Below are 24,700 nucleotides of genomic sequence, written 5' to 3'. Positions count from 1 at the left end.
CACCTACCTTGGTGTTTGGTTGTTAGTTAGGGATTTAGGGCTCATTTGGTTCGTGGAAAAAGAAGGGGGGAAGTGTGGTCAACAGGAAAGTAATGAGATACCTCTTGTTTGGTTGGAGTTTTCAAAAGAGAGAGACGGAAAAGTTGTATTTCCATGGGAATATGATTTCTACGTATAATAGAAAAGTTTTTCCAATGATAAACATGAGAAAGTTATTTTTTCGTAGGCCGAAAATTACTTCATTTTTATTTTTTTTCAAAAAAATCCTTCAGCATTAAAGAGACATTAAAAATCTAATTCTTATTAAAGGTATAATAGGAATTACACATATTTTTTTCAGAAAAGTGGATGGTTAACCAAATATAAGTACTCTGAAAATCTGTCACTTTTCTTTTGTCAATCAAACATGCCAAAAGTACTTTTTCAGGCATTCTTTTTTCAGGAATCTGCTTTTTAGGAATCATATTTCTAGAAGGAAAAATGCTTCCCGCGAACCAAACGAGCCCTTAAGTCTAAAGCCAGGTCAAGGGTTTTGAGGAGTGGCGGCAGAGAGGGCTCTTGAATTTATTTTATGGAAGTTTGATGCAATAGACCTAGAAACTAGCAAATTGCCAATGTTGCCTTGTTTATGCCTCTCCCCAATTTACTGCCGCTCTTTTTATGGAATTAAATGCACTCGAAGCATTTAAATATAGGTCAATGACTCCCATACAAGAGGAGAACTCTTAAGTCAGGGTGTGAGAGGGGTGCGCCAAATTTTGTGCGGCATTTCCTCAAGCGGCTGGTGCACGGGAGGATGGGTGATGTTAGAGCTGGGAAGGAGGAGGAGGCAGCTAAACCTCCGGGGGGGGGGGGTGTCAGGATCCACTTTGTCGTGGGCGGAGAGGGTAGGAGGACTGTCACGACAGGTGGTCTAGACCAATCATAGGATCACGACAGCGGAACTTTGAGGTTGTCCAAAGGCACTTCCCTGGTGTGTTGGAAGTCTCACCAAAGAAGCTTGAGAAGGCCAAGAGTGATTGGAGCTCTTCGACGGTGCTTGTCCGCAGTCTAGGTCGAAGAATCCCGGCAGACTGGATTGGTAGAGAGCTGACTGCAAAAGTGAAGTTCGGCTATGAGGCCGAGACCTTCCAGCTTGCCGAGGACTATGTGGCCATGCGGTTTAGGAGGGAGGAAGATCGGGAGGCGGCAATGATGGGCGGGCTATGGCTGGTCGCTGGTCAGCTATTGGTTATGGAATGCTGGCAGGCCAATTTCGTCCTTGGAGTGAACAAGATCAATCGACTCTTGGTCTGGGTCCAGTTACCAGGATTGCCGTTGGAGTTTTGGGCGAAGGACACCATCATGGAGGTGGCAGCGGCGGCCGGAAGACCGGTTGCGATGGACGGTTTCACCGAGAGTCGGAGGAGGATGGGTTATGCACAAGTTAAGGTAGAGGTGGATGCTAGTCTGCCATTATGGTCGAGCGTGTTTCTCAGGGGTTGGAGTAACAAAGTCTGGCAGAATTTTGCGTACGAGAGCCTGCCGGTAGTGTGCTATCGGTGCGGCCTCATTGGGCATGGTGAGGAGGACTGTGGGGCAGCCAACTGGATGCCAGGCAGGGAGACTGGAGCCGAAACTGGGGGACCAAAGGCATGGGATGTCAAGGAGGAACACGAGACTTGGAGACAGCCGACGAGAAGGCTGTTCGGGGAAAGCAACGTCGAGTATTCGAGCCGTGGCTCACTATCAAGCAGGTAAAGGTCCAGAAGCCGGCTGCAATGGGGGGCAGAGCCCGACACAAGAAGGAGACATCGGCTGGCAAGCCAACCGTGCAGCAGCCTGAGGAGGGGAAGGCTTTAGAAGAGGCTAAGACGGCCTCGCCGACTTCGCCACCGGACCCGGAGGGGTGACAGAAGCCGATGAAGGTTGCTCGCCGGAAATCGCCGGCGATCGTTGCCAAGGAAGAAGGTTTGGGAATTGCGGCCGGAGCGACAAGCCAATCAGGCAACTCGGGCGAGGTGACCAAGTGGACACAGGGCCGAGTGGGAACATATGCTAGAACCAATCCGGAGGCCTGACAGTGGGCGTGGAAGGTGAACATGCCATATCGGTGGGGCTCAAAGGGCGTGCGGGCTCAGGGGCGTTGAAGCGAGCCCAAAGCCCGCCGAAGATGGGCCTGACTACTGTGCTGGTGACGGCCGGCCCTAGGCCAGAAGTCACCAGGTCGGGCCTAGGCGCAATGGGCCGTGGGAAATAGGTCTGCTTGGGCCGGCGCGGGTGTAGCTCAGAACCGCAGGCTGGGCCTGGCAACGGCAGGGGCCGACCGTTAACGAGAGCCTAGAAGGAGAAGGTGAGCGTGGGTCGGGCCTCCGCTTTGGATTCGACGATTGAAACAGAGCCAGGGGAGTCATCTAGGGGATCGAGCTCGATCCCAGCACACATGGAGACCGAGATGATGAAGCTGACGACTGATCTTGGAAGGGGGAGGAGGTGCGACTGGTTGGGGTGTGAAGCTCTTCCCCGTCCCCACAGGTTCGGTCGGCCTCGCAAGGCCTCGCAACACGCCCCCGCCCCCCACCTGCGATTGAACGGCGCAGCCCAGACTCGAGAGTCACGAGTGGCAATGGAGGATACGACCTCATCCCCGATGGTGGCGAGGCGGGTTCCAGCGGCTGGGGAGGAGCCGTGGCCACCCGAGGAGGCAAGAAGAGCAATATGAACCCTGAGGAGACCTCCAAGGGGACTTGTGGGAATCGGGTGCATGGGCACCAGGACGGGGAGATAAAAAGGACTCGTGGCACAGTTGGTGTGCCGGACACGGTTAATTCACTCAGCAGTGAGATGGGTGATACGATGGAGGATAGGATGCCAGGGGGGGCTGAAACACAGCACAACCGAGTCTTTCAACTTCTCAGGAAGGTACTGACGGAGTCAAGGGCGGACACTATGGAGGAGAGGGAGGTGATCAAACAGCAGGGGGTTGGGCCCGAGGAGGAGAGTCGAACTACCGGATTGAATTATGAAGATACTACTTTGGAACTGCGGGGGGGGGGGGCGAGAAGCCATCCTTTGCTGATGACCCAAAGATTGATTCAAAGATTGATTTTGATGATCACAAAACCTTGAAGTATAAATACTAATGTTTGTGTTGCAAGGAGAAAGATATTTATTTTGCAAGGAACATAGCAAGTTGGAAGAATACAAGAAGGCCTCCAAAGTTCTCAAGAAAAGTTGGAAGAAAGCTACAATTCATTGGCCCAAGCTTCAAGTTCAAAGAATTCAAGTTGAAGGAGCAAATTCAAAGAAAAATTCAAAAGAATAGTCCTCGAGTCGACTCCTGGAAGTTTCGAGTCGACTCTGGCACTCTAGAGTTTCAAGGAACAGTGCTCGAGTCGACTCCGGGACTCTACGAGTCGACTCCGACTGAGAACAAACAAAAAGACAGAGAGTTGATTTTCTGCGCTACAGTGATCTCGAGTCGACTCCCAACTTCAGGAGTCGACTCCCAACTTCAGGAGTCGACTCCCAACTTCAGGAGTCGACTCCCAGCTACAGTGCCGGCAGACTACTATTCACAGATCAACTTCTGTTTCAGCCGAGTCGACTCCTACTTCAGCCGAGTCGACTCGAGCACGCTGGGAGGCATAACGGCTAGTTTTTTCTTGATTCCAACGGCTCTATTTTTGTCTCTAACGGCTAGATTTTTGTTGGGACTCCCTCTAAAGCTATAAAATCAAGAGAAGAGCTAGGGGAGAAGGTATGGAAGTGGGAGAAAACATTTAGGGAAGAGATTTGAAAGAGATTATAAGGAAAATCTTCCATAAGCACAAAAGGGCCATTCAAAGTAAAATAGAGAGAAGAAGAGCATCCAAGTGAATCCCAAAGCTTCCTCTCCATCCGTGTGCTGCCTCGGAGATCCTCTACTTCGTGCAAAATCAGAAGAGGGGGCAAGTAAAGAAGAAGCCGAGTTCCTCCATCTACAAATTAGTTTGAGGGCTTCTTCTCTTTTCTTTACTTATTTACATTTGCTATATTTGCTTATTTGAGAAGCTTGTATTTGATTTAAACTCTTGTTCTAATATCTTGTAACTTGATTCAATCAAGGGATTGAATCAAGGGGTTAAGGTTTGTTGGTGAGCCAAAGGGAAAAACCAACGTTGTAAGGTTGTGGTTGGTGAGCCTTTGGGAAAAACCAACCGGGTTGATTGTGAACCCGGAAAACAATCATTGTAAGGTTGTGGTTGGTGAGCCTTTGGGAAAACCAACTGGGTTGGATTGTGAGCCCGTGAAAACAATCGGTTGGTTCTAGTCGGTGAGCCTGTGAAAACCGACCGAGTTCGTTGTGATCTCGCAAAACAACAAGTTGGGTTGTGAGCTTGTAAAACAACCGACTGTAATCTAAGGGATTATAGTGAAATTCCCAAGAGGTCTTGGGGAGTGGATGTAGGTGCTGGGGTGCACCGAACCACTATACATCTTTGTGTTTGTGATGCTTTATCTCTTGTATTTCATGCCTTCCATTCATGCTTGATTGTGTAATATCTCTAGATTTGTTTCTATAGAGTTATAAGTGATTTGCTTAGCTTCCACTCCATTCTTACCATACACATAGATTAAAATTGATCATACAACTATAAGTTAATGTTAGATCAATTGCACCCTAAAGCCATAGTATAATTGCTCTAGCTTAATCTTCCACTGCTTTACTTGTAATTGCCTAGAGCTTAAGTAAATAACATCTTATTATTCCGCTGCATTCTATTCAAAGTAAAAATTAGGGAACATAATTTTTAGAAAATCCAATTCACCCCCCCTCTTGGGTTGTCACCTTGGGCAACAAGTGGTATCAGAGCAGGTGCTCAAGATTAATTGTTGATCTCACGATCAAGAGCCAAAGATCATGACAACTCAAATAGATAGTTTTCTAGGAGAGGGACAGTTAATTGATAGGCCTCCACTGTTTAATGGCATAGACTACACATATTGGAAAGCACGCATGCGCATTTTTATTCAATCACAAAACTATTATTTATGGAAAATCATAATAAATGACCTTCACACACTCTCTCAAACTATTAATGAAAAGGACTTAGCACAATTGAATGCTAATGCTATGAACATATTATATTGTGCTATTCATGAAACGAAGTTTAATGAAATTTCTGCATGCTTATCTGCTAAGGAGATCTGGGATACTTTAGAAAATATTTATGATAAATCTCAGATTAGCTCACATGTGCTTCAATTGCATACTAACAATGAGATTGCAGAATCCTCCACAGTAGCCGAGTCGACTCCCAGTTTGTCCGAGTCGACTCCTAGAGAAGAACAGTCTGAAAGGCATAGACACATTCTTGAAGACCCTGTGAACGAGTCGACTCCAAGTAGTTCCGAGTCGACTCCCAAGTTAGCCGAGTCGACTCCGACAAGGCCCGAGTCGACTCCGAGGCAGAACAATTCAAAAGACAGAGAATCATCCTTTAGGCCTCTGAGAACGAGACGTCTCCCGAAGATCTCGAGTCGACTCTCAAGTCAGTCGAGTCGACTCCATGTAAACTCGAGTCGACTCGAGGAAGAAATAACAGCAAGAAAATTCAAAAGCTTCCTAAAGTCAAAGAAGAAGAGGAAGCAAGAAGAAAGGAAGAAAGAGATAAAAGGCAAGAAAGCTAGAAGCAATAATGAACTACAAGAGGTAACTAACTTATGTTTTATGGCACTAGAAAATAAAGTAAAATCTGAATCTAGTGAATTTCATGAAGAATTTTCTTATGATGAACTTTTAAATGCTTTCTATGATTTGTATGGTGAATGTAGAAAATTAGCTATGAATAATAAAAATCTTAAAAAGCTAAATTTGCAAATTTCAAAAGAAAGAAATTCTATTGCTGAAATACAAGACAAACTAAATTCTGAAAATAAAAGCTTAAGGTTAAATTCAGAAGAATTGATTCAGAAAAATCATAGCTTAATCAAAACAAACCAAAACTTGAGTAAAGAAGTTAACCAACTGAAATCTCTTATTAACAAGTTCACTGTAAGTTCAGAAAGATTAAAAATGATGTTTGAAAGCCAACATGCTGATTTTGATAAATCAAAATTTGGCTTGATTCCTTCACTTAGCAATGAATCCCTAAAGAAAAATGTTTTGAATTTATCAAGCAAACCATTAAATAAGATAACATATTTCGAACATGAAAAGAATGGACATAACAACTTTACCTATCGTTCTAACATAATTAAATCAAGTAGTAAAGTTATTACAATTAAACAAATTTGGGTTCCAAAAGGAACCATATGTCCTAACTCTCAAGGACCCAAGCAAGCTTGGGTACCCAAAATAAAAATATGAGGATGTAGACATAGGTGTGCCAAGATACCCATGGAACAAATAGAACTTTCATACAAATGGGTGTTCTAGACACACGTCAAAAAAAAATGAAACTTAAAACATACTTATGAAAAGTAATTTTTAAATAAAAAATAATAATAATAATAATAATGAAATCAGTAATCCTTGCATCTCATCATTATTTTTGCCTTAGTATTTGATTAAAATATGAATTGCAAGTATTGATCAATTTTATGATATAGAAAATACTTTTGGAAATATAATCAAATCACTTCATTTTATAGTATACTTTACTCACTATTGGATAAGTTGCTAAATGATTAATCAATTTATTAAAAATAACTCTATGAATTCTCTATATGCTTGATTGAGAGTTTTTTATCCATGGCATTATTGTTTATTGATCATAGATATGATAATGTGTACTTGGTGTGCTTTTGAATATATGCACTATGAATACCAAGATTAAAGAAACCATCTTTGGCATATAAAATCAACTCATGCTAGTAGGTACTTAATCTCAAAAGACCTTGCCATTGGCTTACTTAGATTATCTTCTGAAAGGTCAAAGTTTGCTATGCATGCTAACTAAGGAAACAAACAAAAATCAATTTCTAAATTGTTGTTTCCATCACTAAGTTTTCAAAAGCTTACATTGGATTTGTTCTTGGCAAATAAAATTAAAATATTTTCTGTATTTGCTAAATCATGTAAAAATGTTTCAAATGATAAAGATTTCCAAACTGTGAAGATAAAGAGTATCATGGCACAATGTTGAAAACCAAAATCCTGATAAAGTTTATACAGAAATTAATTATTTCAGCACCAAGGACACCGTAAGTAAAATAGGGTTAATAGAATTCTTGAAGAAATGAAAAAGACAATTGTGTATGATAGTCATCTACTTAAATAATTTTTAAAAAAAAGCTATCATCACTGCTTGTCATACATATGATTTCTATTAGATCTATTTTTTTGATGAAAACTCCTTTTGATCTTCTGAAAAAATGGAAAATGAACCATTGCATATCTTTCACATTTTTCAGTCGTACATGTTATGCTTAATATGCTCTTATGAAAATAATGCCAAATCTGATAGAGATATGTCTACCCTTGGATATCATTCATCAAGCAATGCATATAGAGTATTCAATGAAAAGTTTTTAGGTGCAAAAATATCAAGGTATCTTATTCTTTATGAGACTACTGATTTATTATCAAAATACTAAAATTAAATTATATATGTATATGGTTAATCTTTTACATATAACAATCTAAAAACTTGTTAATAATTATAACCAAATTGAGTTTTTCAGAAATACATTTAATGAAGAAAAATTGTTTGCTTAGAAGATGAAATAGATCTTGATTCTTGCATGATTAGAAGTAAAGATCACCATTATTATTTGCTTGCTTTATGAGCTTTATATTCTATCAAATGAGTGTGTAAAATGGACTCCTATATGCTTACTTTATTAAAGAAGATATATGTTAAATAACCACCATATTTGAAAACACTCATTATAAATATGATAAAGCAATATATAATTTGGAACAAGCATCAAAAGCATAATATAAAAGCTTAAGTAACCTTTTTGATAGAAAGTAATAGTGATAAATCTACACATCAAAAAGAAGAATTTGTGATATCTTATTTGCCCAAAATATGCATTGATGACATCATTTTTGGTTCTACTAATGAAGAGTTATATGAAGATTTTACTGAGCTCATGTAAGGTGAGTTTGAAATACGTATGATGAATGAATTAACATCTTCTCTCAAACTCCAAATTAAGACAAACAAGAAAGGGGATCTTCATTGACCAAAGTTAGTCCACAAGAAAACTCTTATAGAAAATTGGCATGAAGAAGGTATGTCTATAACCCCATCTTGTAGAATTTGAAAAGGATGAGCAAAGTAGATCTATTATTTTAAAGCTGTAGTGAAGTATGATAGAATAATTATTTTATCATACAGCTAGTAGACCAGATTGTATGCTCATTATGTGCACTTGTGCAAGCCTTCAATCTAAGTTTAATAAATCATATATTATTGATAACAAATAAATCATAATTTGAATTTTGATAGAAACAACTGTTTAAGATAAGTTGATTAAAACTTAGCTAGCATGTCTTATTAATAATTATCTTAAGCAAATAAAATCTAAACTAAATCGTTTTTGAGAAATTGATTTGACCTTGATAAAACTTCCTATTGCCTCACATACTTGTCCTTGAACCATCTTGGTTAATGAAACTATCTCTTTAGTTCAAGTGATATGTGCTTGCTTATATTTAGGCAATCTCTGGCGTAAAGTGACTCAATATTCAACTATTGTCATATCTTATATTGAGTCATCTAGTTAAAAAAAAAATATGTTGGATGAATGTTTTGTATCTTGAAGAAACCAATGACTTTCTTTCAAGAAAGAAAAGGAGTTTGTTAATAATGCAGGATCCTTGAGCAAGAAAATGAGAGATCTCAACTTGAAGGATATCTCAATGTAAGATACAATAAACATTCACTTGCAAACAAGAGAGAGGACCTTCTTCAGCCAAAGGTTCATACATAAGAAATCTAGTAGGTATTTGACTGAAGAATGCAGAATGGATTAGTAATTCTAGATACTTCTTGAGCAAAGTCAACAACTTAAGTCTTATTATGGCATGATTAAGTTCTTTAATTATTAACTTTTGATATCATGGCTCTATACATATTGATTGACTTATGCTCTTAGAAATTGTTTCATGGTTTGCCTAAACTAAATGATTTCTTTGCCTATATCATAACTATGAAATACACAAGTATATGCTTAAAAGTTTGATGTAAAATAACTTGTGAGAAGTTATGAATCCATGAGCATAATAAAAATGTTGTTTGCATGATATACATATATATGATACACAAGATTAATTCTTTATTCTGCTCTTTCATGTAAATTACTTGAGAATAACAAAAAGAGAGAGATAAAGAAAAGAAAATGAATATTATTCAAGAGGTGTAGAATCTAAGCAAAGGCAAATACTCCAATCTTAAGGAAAAGTAAAACAAGCATAATATATTTGGCACATTTGGAAGGGATAAAATCCATAATTAATTACACTTAAACAGGGAGAATTCGAAGCAAACATTTTAATCCTTCTATATTGCTCATCATAGGGATGGTGCCAATGGGGAGGCTAGTGGTAGTACCCGGCACTATTTGACCCAACTATTCGGTGTAGGGCATATTAGGGACGGCACAAGAGGGAGGCTAGTGGTAGTACCTCGTGCCCCTTCCCAACTCCACCGGATAGGGAGCAAATAGAATATAAAGCATAAGAAAGTTGAAAAATGAAAGACAAAGTAAATGAAAATATATAAGAAGAATCAAGTCTAATTATTAGTCACTTGGAAACACACCATAAGGATGAAGTCAATGCAAGATGATATTTAAATAGGGGGAGTGTATTTGAAAAGAATTGACTTTGATCCTTGACATGCTTGTTATTATTATTTTAATGCATGACTTAACACTTAATATATTTTGCATATAGTATGATGTCTTGATTTATGGGTTCTCAATATTTTGTAATGTTTCATACTTGGACAATTTGATTGAATGCATGAATTGCTACATAACATCTTTTGTTTAGTTTTATTGAAAAGAAATTTCAGATTTGTCATTCACAATCATTGTTAAAATCTGAAAGCTAAATAAAATTGTAGAAAGGAGAAGAGAAGAATATCTCTATTTAGGGAAAATAAATTGATTTTGATCTATCTTTCTACTCGCCTAACTTTGATACATAATGTCCTAATACTTGTTAAAATATCCTTTATTTTGTATCGAAACTCAAAATTAAACACAAAGATTCTGAAAGTGCTTTAATGGTATTGAAATATGTATTTTTCAATCATAATAATTTAAGATGAGCCACAATGTGAAAGATACATATCTCAAATTATGACTTAAAAGGCCTCTATTAAAAATCTTTATGAAATTCAGAATTTGATTTTGTATAAAAGCTTAAACTCCATATGATTACTAAATAAAATGTTAATGTAAGAAAAACAGAATTTATTTTGATTGCTCCGATACGCATCCGAAACATATCTTTTCTTATCATTAAAATGTACCAATATTGGTCTAAATGATGTGTCTTTCAATGATCTTGATTGCAAGTAAATATTTTTAAAATATATGACTTTATTTTAATATTTAAAAATTTATTGAGTTTCATGTATACATTGCTGAAAAATTGTGATTAAGAAATTGAGTTCTATAAATACATATACTTCCATGATCATCTATATGTTTTTTCTCTCCTATATCATTAAAGACTTTCATCAATAGAGTGAATGATCTAAAAGAAAGAAAATGTAAATGCTTTTGAAAGAAACTAAGCTTCAAATGAATTACTTTTGATTAATATTTTCATACATTTTCTCTAAGATTAGGAGAAAGCATAACTTGTTCTTAAAAGATTAAAAAGAGTGATTACTATAAATTGTGAATATTTTTAGATCACTCTACATTCTTGATATCATAAAGTTTCAGCTCTATTCACGTTTATCATTAAAATCTGAAATTCGACAAAAGAAAGGAAAGATTAAAGAAGAATGCATCTTTTAAGGGGGAGCTTTAGATATTCAGTATCTTATCCTAAAGTCACTTCAATTTGATGCATACCTTGCACTTTATGGATTGATTTTGATGAACCTCCTTATATTGCAAGACATGCTTTAATTACCTTGAGATGAGTTCTATAAAGGTTGTCTTATCTCAAACCTTGAGTCTTGTGAAAATAAGCTGAAACTTATAGAAAATATATTTTTGAGATTGACGATTTTATTGAACATTATCTTCAAATTTTAAAACTCTTAGATGGAATGATCAATTGAGGGGGAGAAAGAAAATTTCAGAAGGAGAGGTCTGATGGAACTTAATTGCATAAATTTATAAAGGAGAGAGAAAGAATACTAAATGAAAAGTGATTCTAATACTCTCCAATATGTATCATCTGAAATTTAAATCTGAAAACCTTTATGATACACCTTGAGGCGTGTTATTTGGTTAGTATATCTTATGCATAAATCATGAACCAAATTGCAAGTTGATCTTAAGAGCCTTTAACTTAATGACAAAGGGGGAGAATAACGTGTTGAATGGTCTTGAGTATCTCTTAGAAAATTTATTTTGAAATTCACTAATAAGTCCTAATTAGCTTGCTCTTTAGAACGTCAATTCTGTGCCAATTCATATTTTTATATATGTATCAAATTGTGCTTATTTTCTAAAGGAATAAAAGAACTTTGAAGACATTAAAAATTAATGATCCAACATGATGATATGTCTCTCAAATATATAAGTTTTGATCTTTTACTCTGAAAATTAACTAAAATTGCTCTCATGTTTGATAAAATACTTAATAGATTGAGCAAAAGGTCTTAAATGAACAAGCTTTCATACTTATTATTGAAGAGAGGTTAGATTTCCACTCGTGTTTTCTTTGAATATCATTTGTAGTACTTCTTGGATTAACCTAAGGAAGATTCCACCTACACTTGAATAGAAAACTATCTGTGGTATCAAATTAGAAAACTTCTTGAAATCACATTTAATGTGTTCTGTTCTGAAATTATCTTAATTGGCTCTGATCTGTGCTCATTAATCTGATTCCAATATTATTGCCTTGAGTTATATGATTCATATCCTTGCAATAATTTAACATTCAAATCAGAGTACAATAAGGAAAAGAAATATATGAGTATTCTGATCTTTGTGCTTAATGTTTCCCTATCTTTTTGATGTTGTCAAAAAGGGGGAGAAATATCTAAGTATATGCTCATAATGCTTTATGTTTTGAATTGAATACAAATCAGCTGGAATTGACATATATTGATTATCTTAAGTGAGCATAATGCTTTATGTTTTGAAATGCTTTATGTTTTGAATTGAATACAAATCAGCTGGAATTGACATATATTGATTATCTTAAGTTGATTAAATCTAAAGCATTATCATGAAGTATGTTTTTTAAATATATATGTTTTCTACTTCATGCAACTTTGCTATGTATTACTTCTAGAAAACAATATCTTTTATATTGCATATACTCCAAGTTTTGTCATCATCAAAAAGGGGGAGACTGATGACCCAAAGATTGATTCAAAGATTGATTTTGATGATCACAAAACCTTGAAGTATAAATACTAATGTTTGTGTTGCAAGGAGAAAGATATTTATTTTGCAAGGAACATAGCAAGTTGGAAGAATACAAGAAGGCCTCCAAAGTTCTCAAGAAAAGTTGGAAGAAAGCTACAATTCATTGGCCCAAGCTTCAAGTTCAAAGAATTCAAGTTGAAGGAGCAAATTCAAAGAAAAATTCAAAAAAATAGTCCTCGAGTCGACTCCTGGAAGTTTCGAGTCGACTCTGGCACTCTAGAGTTTCAAGGAACAGTGCTCGAGTCGACTCCGACTGAGAACAAACAAAAAGACAGAGAGTTGATTTTCTGCGCTACAGTGATCTCGAGTCGACTCCCAACTTCAGGAGTCGACTCCCAACTTCAGGAGTCGACTCCCAGCTACAGTGCCGGCAGACTACTATTCACAGATCAACTCCTGTTTCAGCCGAGTCGACTCCTACTTCAGCCGAGTCGACTCGAGCACGCTGGGAGGCATAACGGCTAGTTTTTTCTTGATTCCAACGGCTCTATTTTTGTCTCTAACGGCTAGATTTTTGTTGGGACTCCCTCTAAAGCTATAAAATCAAGAGAAGAGCTAGGGGAGAAGGTATGGAAGTGGGAGAAAACATTTAGGGAAGAGATTTGAAAGAGATTATAAGGAAAATCTTCCATAAGCACAAAAGGGCCATTCAAAGTAAAATAGAGAGAAGAAGAGCATCCAAGTGAATCCCAAAGCTTCCTCTCCATCCGTGTGCTGCCTCGGAGATCCTCTACTTCGTGCAAAATCAGAAGAGGGGGCAAGTGAAGAAGAAGCCGAGTTCCTCCATCTACAAATTAGTTTGAGGGCTTTTTTTCTTTTCTTTACTTATTTACATTTGCTATATTTGCTTATTTGAGAAGCTTGTATTTGATTTAAACTCTTGTTCTAATATCTTGTAACTTGATTCAATCAAGGGATTGAATCAAGGGGTTAAGGTTTGTTGGTGAGCCAAAGGGAAAAACCAACGTTGTAAGGTTGTGGTTGATGAGCCTTTGGGGAAAACCAACCGGGTTGATTGTGAACCCGGAAAACAATCATTGTAAGGTTGTGGTTGGTGAGCCTTTGGGAAAACCAACTGGGTTGGATTGTGAGCCCGTGAAAACAATCGGTTGGTTCTAGTCGGTGAGCCTGTGAAAACCGACCGAGTTCGTTGTGATCTCGCAAAACAACAAGTTGGGTTGTGAGCTTGTAAAACAACCGACTGTAATCTAAGGGATTATAGTGAAATTCCCAAGAGGTCTTGGGGAGTGGATGTAGGTGCTGGGGTGCACCGAACCACTATACATCTTTGTGTTTGTGATGCTTTATCTCTTGTATTTCATGCCTTCCATTCATGCTTGATTGTGTAATATCTCTAGATTTGTTTCTATAGAGTTATAAGTGATTTGCTTAGCTTCCACTCCATTCTTACCATACACATAGATTAAAATTGATCATACAACTATAAGTTAATGTTAGATCAATTGCACCCTAAAGCCATAGTATAATTGCTCTAGCTTAATCTTCCACTGCTTTACTTGTAATTGCCTAGAGCTTAAGTAAATAACATCTTATTATTCCGCTGCATTCTATTCAAAGTAAAAATTAGGGAACATAATTTTTAGAAAACCCAATTCACCCCCCCTCTTGGGTTGTCACCTTGGGCAACATTTGCCCCAGCTTTTAGGAGGCTAGTGCAAATACATGACCCAGAGATGTGTGTCCTATTTGAAACTAGGTTATCAGGGCGGAGTTTGCAACGGGCCAAGACGTCCTTGCTGAGGGGGTAGGGGTCCTATGAAGTGGAATCTCGAGGTTTGTCATGAGGGATTATTGCTGCATGGAAGAGAGGAGAATGCAATGTGGACGTTTTCAATGTCTACGAGCAACAGATTGTTATGGTGATTTCGAAAAGTGGTGGGGTACCGTGGGTTCTGGCAGCAGTGTATGCAAGCACGGACTTTAGAGAGAGGAGAGTGTTGTGGGAGGAAGTAGCAAGGTTGGCATACCACAGGCATCCATTGATGGTGGCAGGAGATTTTAATGTTATAGATGGCCCGTAGGAGAAGATGGAAGAGGAGGCCTTCACCAATAAAAAAGAGGTCAGGAAATTTCAAGATTTCATTGTCGGGAAGGGATAGATTGACATGGGCTTCGTTGATCCGCGATTCACATGGTGCAACAACCAGCAGGGGCATGCTAGAGTTTGGGAGAGGCTGGATAGAGTGTTTGCTATGGCAGGATGGGTGCAGAATTTTTCGGACTACCAGGTAAACCATCTACCTCGTATTGCATCGGACCATTGCCTGTTACTAGTGAGCACATCAGCCCCTACTCCTTATCATTGCCCATTCAGATTCGAGAAATTCTGATTATCATATGCTAGATCATGGAAGATTGTTTGGGAGAATTGGAGGATACTAGTGAGGGGGGAGCCTATGTATATAGAGTATCACGTAAGTTGGAGATCATGAAACGACAGCTGAGAAGGTGGAATCAGAAGGAAGTGGAGAACATATTCGGGATTGTAGAGGAGATTGAGGAAACCATAGCTGAGCTACAGTCCCAGGAGGAGTAGGGGGGGGGGGGGTTAACAGAAGTGGAACTGAGAGAGCTTAGGGGTAAGTTATCACAGCATGATTCTCTTCTTTGGCAGTATGAAATCTTATGGAAGCAAAAATCTAGAAAATAATGGATTAGGGAAGGAGATCGAAATACTAGGTTCTTCCACCAGTCGACGATTGTTTGGAGGCAGAGAAATAGGATCAGAGTTGCCAGGGGGTAGATGGGCAGAGTATAAAGGACCCAAATGCCATCAGGAGGATTTTTGAGCAGTTCTATCGTATCAGATGGACGGATCAGGTGAGCAGTGAGAGTCCGCAGGTGGTGCAGCCCCCATTGGCTAGGGTCTCGGAGGAGGAGAATGTAGAGTTGACTAGACTGATCACTGTGGAGGAGGTACGGAAGGCATTTTGGTCTTTAGCCAAGGATAAGGCTCCGGACCAAATAGCTTTCCTTCCATTTTTTTTAGGAGGTACTGGCCACTAATCAGACGAGATGTGGTTAACGCTATTCAGCAGTTCTTCAGCACAGCATGGATGTCAGAGGACTGGAAGAAGACTTTTGTCACTCTGATTTCGAAGAGGCAGGATGCTACGAAACCGGATTACTATCGGCCTATTAATTTGTATACCACCTTGTACAAGGCTACGACTAAGGTCTTGGTCGCCAGATTGAGAAGCATCCTTCCAAGACTCATCATCCCGGAGTAGGGTGCCTTTGTTGGGGGTACCAGTATCTCTGACAATATTCTTATTGCCTACGAGTTCATGCACGACTTTAAAAAAAGCTCCGAGCTGGAAGAGCCTTATGGGGATCGAGCTGGATATGGAAAAGGCTTATGGCAGGGTTTGCTGTGACTTTTTGCAACACTCGCCGAGAAACTTTGGATTTTATGAGGACTGGTAGGCTGAGTAATAAGGTGTGTTAGGTCTCCCTCCTTTGCCTTGTTAATCAATGGCTCGCCTACACAGTTCTTTCATTCATCAGTGGGGCTGAGGTAGGGGTGCCCACTCTCACCATTTTTTTCATCCTGTGTTCACATGTGTTGTACAGGGCGCTTCGGCATGCAGTGCATACCCAGGCCTTGGAGGCATACAGGTCGGGGAAAGCGACAATCCAGATACCACATTTATTGTTTGCTGATGATTTTGTCCTTCTGGCACGAGCCACGAGGCAGGAGGCTCGGGCTATATGAAGGATACTGGGGGAGTGTTGTGCAGCATCCGGTCAGAGGGTCAACCTGATCAAGTCAACGATCAGGTTCAACCCAAAGACCAAGCCGCAGGTGAAGGCATCCATCAAGGAGATACTGAGAGTGGCATAGCATGAGGGCACCTAAGGTACCTGGGTATTCCTATCACCGGTCGGCGCCTTCGGGGTGGTGATTGCACTGATATGGAGCTTAGCATCAGACGTAGGATTGAGGGGTGGCTAATGGGAGCATTGGCGATGATGGGCAAGGTGACCTTAGTGTGATCGGTTCTTAACTCGATCCCGGTGTATTTGTTATCGAATACCATTATGCCGATATCGATATTGAGATCTTTGGAGCAGCAGTTCAGAAATTTTATTTGGGGCATACAGGAGGGTAGAAGGGACATCCATGTGATGGTATGGGAGGTAATATGTCAGCCTGTTCGACAGGGTGGACTAGGAATCCAATCCTTGGTGGTGAGGCGGGAAGTACTAGTGGCTCGATATGCAGCCAGATTCATACGGGGTCCTGATAGTTTGTGGAGTTTCTTGCTGAGAGCCAAGTATGGCACCCACACGGTGGCAACTGATTTTCAAGCGGGGCGTCGGTGCTCCTTCATATGGAGGAAAATCTGTGGTCATGCGCTGAGGGTGCTCGCGACAGTCAGATGGGAGGTTGGTGACGGTCGGTCCATTGGAATTTTGGAGGACAGCTGAGTTCTTGAGCAGCCGCTCTATTGGGTTCCTACCCTAGTCGACTCGGCGAGATTGGAGGGATGCAGAGTGAGCGACCTGATCGTCCCAAGTCAGAGCAAGTGGCAAGAGGCGATGATTAGGAAGGTCTTCGAAGAGCAGTTGGCGGAGAGGGTCCTGGCCATCCCGCTACCTACAGGGGAGTCAACAGACAGGTTGGTTTGGGCGGCCACAAGCAGTCTTAGGGTGCGTGCAGCTGATCTACAGGAGATGATGGGTGGGATGCCTACCAGGTAGATGGATGGTAGATGGCTTTGGAGGATGCGGATTCATTTTCAGGTGGCTTTGTTTCTTTGGAAAATGGTCTGGGCTTGTCTTCCGACCAGAAGCATATTAGTGAGGAGGGGTGTTGGGATCACTCCGAGCCATGGCTGATGTCCGAATGAGGAGGAGTCTATTAGCCATGTCTTACTAGGTTGCCTGAGGGTAGAGCAGATCTGGAGCAAGGCTTCCTTACCCCGGCCCCAGGCCACCCGATCAATTGATGACCTCCTGTGCCAGATACGGGCAGTTATGCAGAGGCTGAGGACGATGGAGTGGGGGATCATATGTGCCTACCTGGCATATTATATATGGTTGGATAGGAATGCTTGGGTGTTCGACAACAGACAGGAGTCACCGAGGTGCGTAGTAGATAGAGTATTTCGTCAAGTTAATGAGATTATTAAGGCTACTACGACGGTTCCATCTGAGATGGCTAGGGATCTGGAACTCCCGCTATGCTGATTCAACGCCCAGATTCATTGTTTTCTGGGAGCCCCCACCCTCCGGTCATCCTAAGGTGAACTTTGACGGAAGTGTTACTAGTGATGGAGACAGAGCAGGAGTGGGTTTTGTGATTAGGAGTCATGACTCATAGATTATAGCGGCGAGCGGGCAACGCACTTGTGGACCGACAACTATAGAGGCGGAACTCAAGGTAGCATAGGAAGGTATTTTCTATGCAAGGAGGAGGCTAAGGGCGCAGCGTATTATCCTCGAGGAAGATTCGGCCATGGTGATTAGTTGGATACGTGAGGAGAGGCCGAGGAGGGATGGACGTCCTCTACCGACAACATTCAGCAGATGGTACGAGATCGTAATAATTTTCAGGCAGTGCATATGTATTGGAAGGCGAACAGGGCCACCGACTGGTCGTTGCCTATGCAGCACACCACTCTGTGGAGGTCCTCTAGACACACCACGAGACTCCTCCTCCACAGTTATGTGAGATTATAGCCAGTACGTATACCAAAGTAGAGTGAGCAGCCGTTGTACTAAAAAAAAAAAAATTGGCTCCTAATTCGGCTGAGATAGAGGTTAGTCACCAAGTGCTGCAAACCATTTGTGTCAGTTGAGGTCAAACCCGATCCAGAGTCGATATCTACTACAGGTCAAGAGTTCAAGGGGTTCTACTTGGTGAGAAATCAGTTGGATTAGGTCGGGTTTCTACCATTAGCCTTAACAACTCAAAAGTTTCTACCATGTTGTTTCATTTGTTTATTCTAATTGAACTTATATCATGTTTCTCTCAGTCGGACTTCTCTGCGGAGCTGGGTTTCAGACAGTCCGAACTGATCTTACATGGTTTCTTGTCCTCGAATATTGGTTACACATGGTAATCAAGATCCAAACCTTTTCATTTCATGCAAGTAAGCGGACTGTTTAACTGCCATTGAGCCTAGATTCAAGGAACCTCAGACCCCCAGCTCCAGATTATATCATCAACGCATCAGAATATCAGAGACCCAGGGTCCTGATTTTACCATCACCGAAAGCACAAGAATGCGATGAGCTTGCCTTTGGTCAACTGGCAAAGAATTGAGCCTGAGACTCGGATTGGAAGTGAAGTCCACACCTGTTCGTCCACACCAAAATACACATCAAGAGTAAATGAGCTCCAAAAGATTATCAAGCAACCGCAGCAATTCATCAAAATGCTCCCCTCCAAAATGTGTAAAATACCTAAATCTCACATGAAAACGCTAAAAGCAACGTGACAGAGAACCACTAATCTTGCTTGCTATGATAAACAAGTGGGAAAAAATATGCTAGGGTCGGAGAGAAACAAAAAGCATGTGCAGACTAACTTGCACCTGGACCCTACCAGATTTTCACATTGGATTACCACTTTGTGCCGTTTCCATAATCCATTCAAAATATAGCATCGAGACACCATTTAATCGAGGGAACAGAAAAAAGAAAAAAGTTTCAATCGCCATTCTCTAAAAAGGATCAGCCGAGGCAAAAGCTGTGAATTCTATCCCTTCCCTTGGTAGTTAAAGGTATCAAAAGCACTGCAACACTACTTGATGTACTGGGAGAGCCACTTGAAGCCTTCACCATAACCCATCTTCCTCACGATGCTGCACATGAAGACCTCAAGGGGGCGGACGTTGGAGTCGCCAAGGTTAACCTTGCCCTTTCCAGTTGTGAAATTGCTCAGGCCAAGGTGGTAGCGCAGCTCCTCCTCAGATGCAGCATATGGGATATCAATCTTGTTCCCAAGAATAAGGAATGGAACATTTGACAGGGTATCATCCGAAAGAAGTGCATCCAGCTCCTTCTTCGACTCTGCAAACCTCTCCTTATCAAAGGCGTCCACTAGGTACACCACAGCATCCACCTGTTAATGGAAGAATTTAGCATCACACCCCTTTCGAGCATATACGAAAACCTTATCAAACCAACATTTTGGCAACTTTGGTAGTGATCAATACAAGATTTAAGGCAGAAACAACAAATGCAAGCAGAGTCATACAAGACACAAAGAAGGCAGAAAATTCATAGCAGTAGCATCCAACAAAATCTAAGCAACGATAAAGCAGACGTGAGTAATGTTCTAGCAAGTCGACCTACAGCAGAACTATAAGTCTAGCTTGAAATATTAGTGACTCTAATAAACAGACAGATGCATCATTGAACCTGCAACAAAATGCTGAGCACAAATCCACAAACTAGCATGGCACAAGTTCCCAAATGCATGTTTGTATGTAGAAATCACAGCAACTGTTTTGACTTGCATTTGGGTTGATCAAGTATCTGTGAAGGATCCCCAACTCATGCTGGAAACCGAAGTTCTTCAACTGGAAATTGGCCCTATAGAGTGTCAAATATTATTTTAATAGGCATCTTATTAGACTTATCACTATAGGAGAACCCATTAATAAAATGCAAATGACATCCAGACTCTGACAAGAATATTAACCAACAGACAATGTAACTAACAAGGCCTAAAATGAGCTCAATAAGCATGCCCAATATCATCAAATCTAAAATAACCTGTCATGCCCCTGGTAACTACAGTGTCATACTCATCTTTAATGTTGGAAAATCAGCTTTTAATGCAAAAACTTGCAGAGAGAAAACATATATGAAAGCTCTCATACATAGACAAACATGTCATTCACCAGAGTTTCAAATCAAAAAAATAATTTGAGAATATATTCCATATTCAATCTTTGGATAGGTGGCAACCAAAAATGCACAATTGGAAGAAAAACATATAACGAGGCTCTTGTACATAGACAAACATATATAATTTGACAAAATCTTCCATACTTACTCCTCTGACCAGCAGTATTTCGATTATGGCAATATCTAGTTACTTTTCCTAAATTTTTGCAAGTTTGTTCTTTATTTTGATCATTATTCAATCTATGGTAATGAATAAAAACCTAAAAAAAGAAGGGCAAGAATAACCCCTCTTTGCAGATATATATAACTAGCGGCAGGACGGATATGTAAGCATAATCTTTGTTTGCATGGTTAGCTTGAATATTATAATTAAATAATTACTTAATATTCATAAGAGATTTTGCAGATGATAACAGAACCAGAAACAAAGAGGAATATTGCGAGAAAAGTAATAAGATGACAATAAAAAACTGTCTGGGTAGCAAATTTGGCAACCATTGTAGCCAAACATATGTCAAGGAGAATTGTTGTTCGGCTCTGAGCATAAACGAGCAACATATTATTAGGTACAACTGAAGTTTGTGTCCCTATTAATCATATTCCATGCATGCATGGCTGCCTACACTACCACAACAGTGTGATTTTAAAAGCAGATCCACCAGGAGGCAATTAGATGATTGATTATTCTGTTCCACAGAAGTATTGTATGAATTTCAGGAAAGTGGCAGCAAAAACCTGCGAACACTCTAAATCTTTTTTCTAGCTCTATGACAAGCAGCATTATTCTATTCCACGGAAGTGCTGTTTGAATTTCAGGAAAGAGGCAGCAAAAACCAGTGTTGCACTCAACAATAAATTCTTCATCAAAGAAGTCAATTGAAGAGGAAGATCTCAGTTGAAAGCATAAATATCGGGTCTAGAATGCTTTGCAGTATGACACGCAAAAATATCAAGAAGTACAGCTTTAAAAGACGAGTCTGATGGCAAACTAAAATTTTCACTCATGACTGAAAGGTTTTTGACATGGAGAAACAGCAAGATTGGAACCTGCAGTAGTGAAACACTAAAATGATAAACAAATTTGCAAACCAAGTGTGCAATTAAACTTACTACAAACAAAGTTCATATGTTTCAATTGAGATAGAAATATTTCAGCCAAATGATAGAAAAACTTACTGGCTTGCTTATATTATATATAGAAATGGAAAAGAAGCAAGATGATATCCAATATAGCTGCTTTAGTTGTGTTTTTAATTTTTATATTTTGATTTTTTTTCTAGGTAGAGATTTGAAAGTCAAACTAAAACTGCGAAGATAAGGAAAATTCCGATGCCAAAATTGGAACCAACCAAAGCCAAAACTGGGTCTCAAAACATTTCTGAACCTTCATGAAGAAAATGAACTATCAGACTAAATACTAACAACTGCAGCCAATAATGAATTTCAAATATTTCATGAAAATAGTGTGCCATTTCCCAGCGATAAGACAAAAGATAGCAATAGAAACAGAAATTACAAATAAAAGCACCCATCAGCCAACTAATAGCATGCCAATATTAACCAGCACAAATTCCTGGAATACAAACTTATCAACACTTACAAGTTATAAATGAATATGAACATGAAGGGTCACGTAGGAAGTAAAAGTATATCCGCATACTGAAAGAGTAGAAAATTTAAGCTGCATACTATTTAAACCAGCAATACTCATTCCTCAGCTGTAGCACAAGTTAAAACAAAACAAGAATATTATGTATTAGTGAAAGGCACTGCATGAACACATACCATAAGGAAAAAGTTAGATGGCTTAAAGATATCTAACAGGCATTTTGTTCACACTGTTACAAATCCAGGGTGGCCAGCAATTTGCTGTAATTTCAAAAATTTATATAAAAAAAAAGGATCAAAGACGGAAAGCTGCAAAGTCGCATAGAGTTCTCTAGTGTACTAAATTTATTTGATGCCAGTGCCAGACCCCGACTGACCCATAATGGAACTAGGAAGCTGCTGAAGTTCCCAGGCTACACCATAGAATACATATAGGGCTCCTTTAAAAATGAATTAGAGTGGTCACTCTTCATGGGGAGGCTACACTTGCATGCCAGAGAATTTCTTACAGCAGTCTTTAGCATTCCAGTCTTTAGTGTCAGTTCCCAAAATACCCCATCTCTTAGGGTCCTGAAACCCCCTCCAATGACAAAATAATCCCATCTCTTCCAAAAACTATCACCAAACTGAAGCATTCAAGTACAGTTTTGGACCTAGCATATTCCCTGAACACTTGTTGTCCAAGAACAGATGCAACCACCACATGGCAATGTATAAAAATCACAAACTGCAATTTTTTGGGTTTACAAATCCAAACCACATGAAATAAATGATAAATAAAATTAGAGTCCAATAACCTCCACGAAAAATCCCTATCACCGCTAAAAAGTTAATACTCGTTCCCATTAACACAGGGGCCATACCATTCAATGGCCAACAACAAAGGGTTCTTTCCAATAGTAAGAACGCAAATCAATCTATTGGGCAGCCTAAAGCAATTCTTCAACTGGACACCCATTCGTGTTCAGGAGACTATATCTATTTAAATTAGGAAAAGACAAAAAGAGCAAGAGAAGAGGAATACGGCTAAACTTTCTATATATATTATAGCACCAATCAGATAGGGAAAAAATCTGATGCCCTCACAGGAAAATAAGCAATAAAAAAAAATCGCATTAAAAGATTTAAAGGGACCTTGGCATAGTAGTCCTTCCATACACGGCGGGCGATCTGATGACCTCCCAAATCGAACGCCTTGAACTTGATCTTCCCGATGCTCAGCTCCTCCGACGTAGGGTACTGCGTCGGCTGGTGCTGGACCAATCTCTGTTCACACACAAGATCCAACCCAGTATTACACAAGAAACCGATCATCAGAAAGTCGAAAAAATCTCAAAGAGTTACATAAAGTCGCAAGAATCCAAAGCAAAATAAATCAACCTATCAAACTCTTGAACAAACCGAAAAATCGGAGAACCAAAGGCCAAAATGGAACCTCATCTTTGAGCATATGAAGCAGCGTGGTCTTGCCGGCATTATCGAGCCCGAGGAACAAGATCTTGGCCTCCTTCTGCCAGAGCCCCAGAGAGGCGAGCACGCCGTAGAACCAATCCACGAGGAACATAGCTACTCGAGAGAATTCACCCCCGATGCGATCGGATCGGTCGAAATCTCGCCGGAATCTTGCAGGAATCCGGCCAGAGCAGATCCGATCCGGCGATCAGCGCCCTTCCCCCAATCTGATCGCCGGAAATCGGATCAAACCCCGGAAACCCTAAGGAGAGAAAGAAAACCCCTCGAAAACGAGACGTAGCAAACGAGGGGGAAGAGAGAGAGAGAGGGAGGGTGGGATGGAGAGATCACGTGTCCGGTCCGAGGGGTCTCGGGTATTTACCGTGGTGAGGGAGGGGGAGGTGGGGGGTCGCGAAATAGGTGAGCTGGATCCCGGTGACAGGATCGGCCGGTGACGGGATGGGTGAGGTTGGGTGTGGTTCGGAGGGGCGCCGCGGCGTTGGGAAGGTGACTTGGTTGGTGGACCGGCAGATTCCGGTTGCCCAGCACCTGACGGCTAATAAAAAAGCGCTCGGAGAGGTAGGTGTCATCGGATAAATCTGAGGCGTCCATCGAGGATCCAACGGTCTGGTTGGAGGGCTAACCAAGATTCAAAGATGCATCATCCAGCCGGTCCTTCGGTACAACCCAAAGCACAGCAATCAGGATTGAAAGTTCAGCTCAGAGAGGACTCCAAGACATTTCAAAAACTAAAAAAAAAATCTATTCTTTTGAGTATTTATATCCAACTAAACAATCACAATGTTGTTTGGAAAAAAAACAACGTTCAAACTTAAATTAAATTAAGCGATCCAATTTCGAGTTAGATTAGGTCCAGTTGAAGGTTTTAATCCTAAAAAGATCCATGTATCAGCAAACTGGACTTCCAATTCGACCTAGTGCAAAACTTGATCAAATTGTGGACACACACACACACACACACACACATATATATATATATATATATGGAAAAATATGGATGCAGGTCCAGTTCACATATTTGTGTATACCACTTCATTGGTTCCTACCTCGGTCTTTGGGGTTGGAGTTGCAGGATTGGGTAGGCATTTAACCTAATAAAACTTATACGAATTGCATTCGTAGCCATGCTTCATGCCTCATGTGACACAATAATCTTGAATAGGAAAAAAATGGATGGATGCTGCAAGAGTATCGT

At 40.1% G+C, this 24,700-nt stretch overlaps 2 protein-coding genes across 2 annotated transcripts; one reads left to right on the top strand and one right to left on the bottom strand.

Moving 5' to 3' along the window:
* The first annotated feature begins 796 nt into the window (after positions 1-796).
* Positions 797-1,740, top strand: LOC120104226. Its single transcript, XM_039115025.1, has 2 exons — positions 797-800; positions 986-1,740. Exons 1-2 carry the CDS (start codon positions 797-799, stop codon positions 1,738-1,740), a joined length of 759 nt encoding a protein of 252 aa, XP_038970953.1.
* Positions 1,741-18,964: 17,224 nt separating this feature from the next.
* On the bottom strand, positions 18,965-23,845 carry LOC103720635 (GTP-binding protein SAR1A-like). Its single transcript, XM_008810438.3, has 3 exons — positions 23,468-23,845; positions 23,167-23,298; positions 18,965-19,633 (listed from the first exon to the last, which is right to left on the bottom strand). Exons 1-3 carry the CDS (start codon positions 23,594-23,596, stop codon positions 19,313-19,315), a joined length of 582 nt encoding a protein of 193 aa, XP_008808660.1. The 5' UTR covers positions 23,597-23,845; the 3' UTR covers positions 18,965-19,312.
* Positions 23,846-24,700: the final 855 nt, after the last annotated feature.

Source organism: Phoenix dactylifera, chromosome 1 (assembly GCF_009389715.1).
Source record: "Phoenix dactylifera cultivar Barhee BC4 chromosome 1, palm_55x_up_171113_PBpolish2nd_filt_p, whole genome shotgun sequence".
In the NCBI taxonomy this organism is placed as follows: domain Eukaryota; kingdom Viridiplantae; phylum Streptophyta; class Magnoliopsida; order Arecales; family Arecaceae; genus Phoenix; species Phoenix dactylifera.
The sequence above is the reverse complement of the archived record's forward strand: the minus strand, read 5'-3'. Positions and strand labels throughout refer to the sequence as shown.